The sequence below is a fragment of the Babylonia areolata genome, chromosome 26 (assembly GCF_041734735.1).
Source record: "Babylonia areolata isolate BAREFJ2019XMU chromosome 26, ASM4173473v1, whole genome shotgun sequence".
Classification (NCBI taxonomy): Eukaryota; Metazoa; Mollusca; class Gastropoda; order Neogastropoda; family Buccinidae; genus Babylonia; species Babylonia areolata.
The window spans coordinates 43,261,756-43,269,255 of record NC_134901.1 but is presented as its reverse complement, the minus strand read 5'-3'; the positions used below and the strand labels follow the sequence as shown (position 1 = coordinate 43,269,255).

The following is a 7,500-nucleotide window of genomic DNA, read 5'->3' as shown; positions in this document are numbered from 1 at the left end:
CCATCAAAATATTGCAAGTGGAAGGCTCTTATACTGAAGAGGTGTTTGTTGACAAAGAATACCACAATTCTGACGACGGAAGCTAAAGGTTGGGTCGTTGAGACACCCACTGGACATCCGAGGGGTCTGTGTAGAGGAGAAGAGAGGACTGGCCGTACTGAGTGAGTTAATCTGGTTGGTAACACGATCTCTTTGCGTCGTTATTTTGGCCGCTACACTATCTCGTTATATCGTTTATTCTGGCTGACTGCATTATCCATTTCGTTACTATGACATTTCCCAGCATATGGCTCTGAGGATAACATAGATGTTTATCACTTATGTTCACATCAAGGGAAAAACGATATTCACATGTGCCAGTAACTGTTGTGTCAGTACGTCACTGACGCTGATTACGGACCATGTATGCTTTGGATGCATTGCCAGCCTCGTCGCTTACCTCTTTAGATCTTGCCGCGAACAGCGATGGAAAAGAAGTCTGTTACATGACATACAAAGCGGAGAATCTCTAGCCACACCGTGGACAGCAACATAAAGAAGTCAGGAAAGGAATGCTGATTCTCACACAGAACAGGAGAACTGTTGCCGAAAACAGAGCAAACTACGAGTTTTCTACACACAGACACACACAGACAGACAGACAGACAGACACACCGATATACTCATGCCAACATAGCTATGTACACCTGGTAAGTAGAGGAGTCCGCGCGTGGCTCGTCAGTGTGTGTGATACGTCACACATCACATGACGTCAGCCTGGAAAGGTTGAGCTATGACAATAATAGTAATACTGTACGGGTATCAACTGCAAAACAGCACAAGTAATCAACACACGGTACTTCATTAATTAATCAATCAGTGGACAAAAAAATAGAAACATTCAGCCATTGTTTGCCAACACAGAAAATGGACACTATATATATATATATATAAAAAAAAGAAAAAAAAAGAACGAAGCAAGAGTGCATTGATAAACACGTGGCAGCAGCAACAACAGAAAGAGAGCAAAAAGGAAGACCGGAAGTAAAAAAGAAAGAAAGGTTGGAAGCAAGTTGGGGGAAAAAAATGAAGAAAGAAAGATCTGATTGAAGAAGGGAAGTATTTGTATTTGTATTTGTATTTCTTTTTATCACAGCAGATTTCTCTGTGTGAAATTCGGGCTGCTCTCCCCAGGGAGAGCTCGTCGCTAACCTACAGCGCCACCCTTTTTTTTTTTTTTTTTTTTTCCTGCGTGCAAGTTTTATTTGTTTTTCCTATGAAAGTGGATTTTTTTCTACAGAATTTTGCCAGAAACAACCCTTTTGTTGCCGTGGGTTCTTTTACGTGCGCTAAGTGCATGCTGCACACGGGACCTCGGTTTATCGTCTCATCCGAATGACTAGCGTCCAGACTACCACTCAAGGACTAGTGGAGGGGGGGGGGAGAAAATATCGGCGGCTGAGACGGGATTCGAACCAGCGCGCTCAGATTCTCTCGCTTCCTAGGCGGACGCGTTAGCTGTAGGCCATCACTCCACATGAAAAGCAAAAAGCCCAGAAAGACACGAAGAAAAGAAGGAAGAAAGCAAGTTGAGAAAGGAAGAAAGACCCTGGAAAGAAAAGCACCAGGGAGGGTGAATAGAGGCTGGCAGTCAACCAGTGAGCAGAAAGAATACTGTGTGAAAACAGACATTACATCGTCTGGCACTCACATAGAACTGTGTGTGTTAAGACATGTACATCATCATCATCATCATCATCATCATCATCATCGGACACAAGATACATCAGTCAGGAATCCCTCTAGCTGTGAGTGACAGAGCATGTTGATTGATTGACAACACAACGAAATTCTGCAGGCACGTGCATCATTAAAGCTTGGAGGGGGGGGGGGGGGGGGAGTGGGAGAGGGAGAGGGGGTGGAGGGAAAGATGAGGCCGTGGGGTGAGGGCAGTTGGTGAGGTGTTGATCCCTGAATGAGATATGATGAGGAGTTAATGGCTGGGTGAGAGGGAAGGGGGAGCAGTGGGGGGTGTGGGGGGGACTCTTGCAAAGGAAAAGATTTGAAAACCAAGAGATAAAGAAGAGAGCTGTCTACGATATACAGCTGGGAAAAAAAACTCAATCAGCTATTTCTTTTCTTGGTGTTTTTTTTTTCCAAATAGCCTGGTGTTTAATCTTCTTTTTTTTTCTTTCTCACGGGGCTAGATAAATGAAAAACAAGTTCTATATAACAAAAAATGACATGATATGCATATTTTTCAAAATGTAAAAATCTTGGGGGCGCAAAGATAATTATAAACAGCATGGTAGAGAGACACACAAACCAACACAAACGGAAACAGAAGCTGTAAAATTGGTACCACCGATATTTCAATTCAGTTAAACTGGGATCAACTGGCCACACAAAGAGAGAGTGGCTGGCGCCGTGTGCGTCAGCCTCCAGTGTCAGTGAGGGCTGACGCCATGTTCATCAGCCTCCGGTGTCAGTGAGGGCTGACGCCATGTTCATCAGCCTCCAGTGTCAGTGAGGGCTGACGTCATGTTAATCAGCCACCAGTGTCAGTGAGGGCTGACGTCATGTTAATCAGCCACCAGTGTCAGTGAGGGCTGACGTCATGTTCATCAGCCTCCGGTGTCAGTGAGGGCTGACGTCATGTTCATCAGCCTCCGGTGTCAGTGAGGCCTGAAGTCATGTTCATCAGCCACCAGTGTCAGTGAGGGCTGACGTCATGTTCATCAGCCTCCAGTGTCAGTGAGGGCTGACGTCACAACACAGGAAGCAGCTGCAAGCGAAGGAAGGACAGGGGGAAGGCACTGCTAGACAGTCACGGGGTGAGAGGTCAAGGCCACACACACAGCACGGACAACACGGAACAGCCAACTGCTCTCTCTCTCTCTCTCTCTCTCTCTCTCTCTCTACACACACACACACACACACACACACACACACACACACACACACACACACACACACACACACACACACACAAACATTACAGGTACATTTTGTAAGGGCAGTTTCTGTTGGCAAGGCAAGTGAAATCATCATGGTTAGATCAAACTCTGGGAATGTAACTGAACAGTGGAACATTACAGGTCATCTTGTCTGGTGCTTCTCAGAAAGAACAGACTGACGGTATGCAAATTATGGGTCAATTACATGTGATGGTGTTATGTTCACTCGTTTACTCAAATAAAGAATTTTAAAAAAAGAAAGAAAAATAAGTGGTTTCGGTTGGTATCGAGCTGCGTATTATTTGACTGCCAGTCAAACCAGGAAATCTTTGTAACGAAGCTGAAGTATTATTTGACTGCCTATCAAAACCAGGAAAACTTTGTAACTAAGTTGAAGTATTATTTTACTGCCAATCAAAACCAGGAAAACTTTGTAACGAAGTTGAAGTATCATTTGACTGCCTATCAAAACCAGGAAAACTTTGTAACGAAGTTGAAGTATTATTTGACTGCCAATCAAAACCAGGAAAACTTTGTAACGAAGTTGAAGTATTATTTGACTGCCTATCAAAACCAGGAAATCTTTGAAACGAAGTTGAAGTATTATCTGACTGCCAATCAAATCAGGAAAACTTTGTAATGAAGTTGAAGCAAAGTCGCTCACACAGGGGGCTTGGGATTCCGTCAACTGGCCAGGGATATGGAGATAGGGACCAGATAATACAAGTGCTTTGTGACATCAAAGACAACCGAAGGTGTGTTGAGGGTGTGTCAGGTCTGTGTTACGCAGACAGGAGCACACTAAGGGAGGCAACAACAACAGTTGTTCAGGAAGCCACCAGACAAGTCAGTGCTTACGTCAGTGGGTTAAAGGGTTAAAGTGTTAACAAACATGTCGTCCACATTCTGAAAGGAGGGGCCGATCGGAAACCTGTCAGCGTTCATTATGTACAGATAGACAGACAAGGACAGTTCACGGCGTGCGCCAAAGTTAAGTACAAAATGCCGCGTTGGTTTGTGTTCGTTGATGACACACACACACACACACACACACACACACACACATATGATATTGCAGGACATGACACCGACTGAAGACAGAAACCCAACACACGGTCCACAGGACCACAGGGGGAAAAAAAAAGGAAAGGTAACGGTCACGTGATCCCTGGCATAATACGAACGAACCAGTGGTTTACAAAGACAGCTTCTGGTCATGCCCGTCTCCCAAACCCTACGTATGGCATGGAGTGCTGTCGTTCTCTCAAGAGTTCACGTACTTTTCCGCTTTGATATGTCTAACATCTAGTGACGTTTTGTAACTTTTTCATAATGAACGAAAGGTTTTGTCTCCAATGGAGTGGCATTAATAATAAAAACAAAATCGTTAAGTACAAAGAATAATTACAATTTATATATATAATTTTAAAGTTTTGATGATTTATAATTTTTTTCTTCTTTTTTAATTTTTTTTTTTTTTTTTTACGAGCATTCCAACGTTGATAAATTTCCCAGAAAAATGGTGTTGACACGACTATCACAAGATGATATAGAAAGCTTTTCTGCACACAGACGGACATGTATAAGGCGTTGAGAAGACACAGGACAACAGAGTGACCACTAGAGCTGGTGGTGGACAAGGCAGAGTGGACAGTGACGTAGTGATATGTGCTGTACACGGTATATTGGACAATACATTGCGCTCAAAAAGGTCAGTTCAGACAGAAATAGGCCAAGAGGAAGGTAAATAGGTCATCTAGTGTACCACAGTTTGAAAGCAAGTGCAAGGCAGGAGGAGAGAGGGGGTGTGGGGGTGTGGGTGGGGTAGGGGGTTGCTGTGCGCTCATATGGCTTCACCTGATGCATAAGTAGACATTTCACACCTGATGCATAAGTAGACACTTCATACCACAAAGTGGAGCCAAAAAGACTTTGATTTCGTGCATAAGTAAGACTCACCAGTCGTGAGGGCAAAAAAAAGGGAAGTATAAAAAATCTCTATTGCACTCAGAATGCTGTACTGTACAAGGAATGTTGTCGTTTCACCTTCAGCAAAAAACAACTATACAAAAAGAGAAAATAAATTCGTGGCGGCAATCCGGTGATTGGTGGCAATGGCTGAAACATTGGGGGGTTGGGGGGGGGGGAAAGTGCCGGGTGCATGACTTGGCATGGGGGGGGTGGGGGAGAAAAGAGAGGAGGGGATCAACAGTGGTCAACAGTGCATCAATCATGCCATTGATCAGATCATAAACAGCACACGTGTGCGCCATCTTTGCCAGTGTCAACAGTGCATGCAGGCAGCCTTTTGAATAGTAAGTAGTGTCAGTAACAGTAGTTGATCCAATGTGGAGCTGATCGAATGACACAGGCACAAACAATAAAGTACTGTACAGAGAGAGGTGTGTGTGTGTGTGTGTGTGTGTGTGTGTGTGTGTGTGTGTGTGTGTGTGTGTGTGTGTGTGCGTGCGTGTGTGTGTGTGTGTGTGTGTGTGTGTAGCCACATGACATGTGCGGGTTATCTCTGAGTCTGACAGCGGAGCAGAGAGGAGTCTGTCTTCAGCATCATATCGGTCACCGACCCTCCTGTCCTCAACAGTCACCCACCATAAAACCATGACCGGTGGTCAGAGTCATGTCAGCACCGATGGACTGCCCAGCTTGACGTCACTGAGTCTTGACCTTCAGTCTCTGGTCAGCCTTGACCCCTTACCCACGGTCAGCCAGACCAGTGTCCCCCACACCGTCATCTGCAAGACCGCCATTGTTCTCATTCGTTGTTGGTTCTATATCAGTCCGTAGCGAAGATTTTTTTCTTCTTCAAATTTCATAGTTTCAATACCTCGGAAACATATGAAATTATATCGTACTTTTGTTTTTTTTTAATTCGATTAAAAACAAATAAAATAATAGTGTCCATAATTCAAAACATTCTTTAAATTCCATTCGTGTTATGATTTCAACAACCTTATAAAAAAAAAAATTATGAAAATTCACACAGTTCCTAGTAAATAGTTCAAACCGTGCGCGAACAGTTGGAATTTATGGAACTGAGACTGTTGTGAACGAGTGAATGACAGCATACAAGCTGAGTAAGGTGCTGTTCACACAATGCCATACACACATTTCAACAGTAGCTGCTATTTCAAGGGTCTGACCATGTAGGTCATAAATGTTCAAGTTTGAGGAGCTATCGATAACAGTGTTTTCGAGTGGCTGGGGGGAAAAAAAAGCCATGTAAACTTTAAGCTGATGAACACAGTGTTATAATGTAAGGTGGATGGAATAATGTGACAATGGACCTTCGTTAGTGGACAGAAGCACAACATTTCGATGTGGCAGACAGGTTTGCATACTTGACATACTGACCAAAAGCAGTGAATTCATGAACAGGGAAACACTTTGTCAACTCAGCAGCCGGCATGTTTACGCTAGTGCTGAAAGTTTTGTAATGATGTTTGAAAAAAAGAAAAGAAAAAAAGGATGTACTGCAATGTGTACAGTTGATCGGTGATCCGCTTCTTCTTCTTCTTCTTCTTCTGCGTTCGTGGGCTGCAACTCCCACGTTCACTCGTATGCACACGAGTGGGCTTTTACGTGTATGACCGTTTTTACCCCGCCATGTAGGCAGCCATACTCCGTTTTCGGTGGTGTGCATGCTGGGTATGTTCTCGTTTCCATAACCCACCGAACGCTGACATGGATTACAGGATCTTTAACGTGCGTATTTGATCTTCTGCATGCATATACACACGAAGGGGGTTCAGGCACTAGCAGGTCTGCACATATGTTGACCTGGGAGATCGTAAAAAACTCCACCCTTCACCCACCAGACGCCGTCACCGTGATTCGAACCCGGGACCCTCAGATTGACAGTCCAACGCTTTAACCACTCGGCTATTGCGCCCGTCGGTGATCCGCCAAACTTCAGTCCTTTGTTTAGCATCATCAACTGGTTCATGGCGACAATCACTTGACAGACATCATAATGTGCATATCACTGCTGTCCCCTTTCTGATGTCAGCAGTGTCAGTTTCTACGTCACAGTGTCATCTGATGTGTCACGTGCCATGACAAGCCAGCCGCTGTCTATCCACAGTGTGCACAGCCCACAGCGACCAATCAGAGTGGTTGTCACGTCTGTCAATCCTGCACGTGACAGGGGAGGTAACGCTGCATCCTTCATGCTGTCAGCTGACTTCCAGGTCCCTTCATGACGTCAGCGGAACATGACGTCACCGTTTAAAGCAAAGCTGGGCTGTGTGACTTCATCTCAAACAACTTTTTTTTTCTTTTCTTTTTTTTTGTTTTTTGGTGCAAATACTGTTCGTTGTCATCATCCTTTTGAAAACAAAAAACGTGACGTCCTAGTTTGGAGTAGGGCGGGAAATTGAAGTGGGGGTGGGGAGGGGAGGGGGCCGGGGCGGGTGGTCACTCCTTGATGCAGGCCGACTCGTAGTGCTTGTTGAGGTAGGACTTGAGGGCGAAGGACTTGTTGCAGCGGTTACAGGTGAAGTGTTTGAAGGCCGAGTGGGTCTGCATGTGGGCCCTCAGGTTGGAGCGG

The 7,500-nt window shown here is 44.8% G+C and overlaps 1 protein-coding gene across 1 annotated transcript in view; it reads right to left on the bottom strand.

Moving 5' to 3' along the window:
• Window positions 1-7,367: 7,367 nt before the first annotated feature.
• Window positions 7,368-7,500, bottom strand: part of LOC143300324 (uncharacterized) — a 5,844-nt gene continuing 5,711 nt past the window's right edge. The window contains exon 4 of the mRNA XM_076613925.1: window positions 7,368-7,500. This exon is cut by the window's right edge and continues 293 nt beyond it. Within this exon, the coding sequence (XP_076470040.1) occupies window positions 7,368-7,500 (133 nt within the window).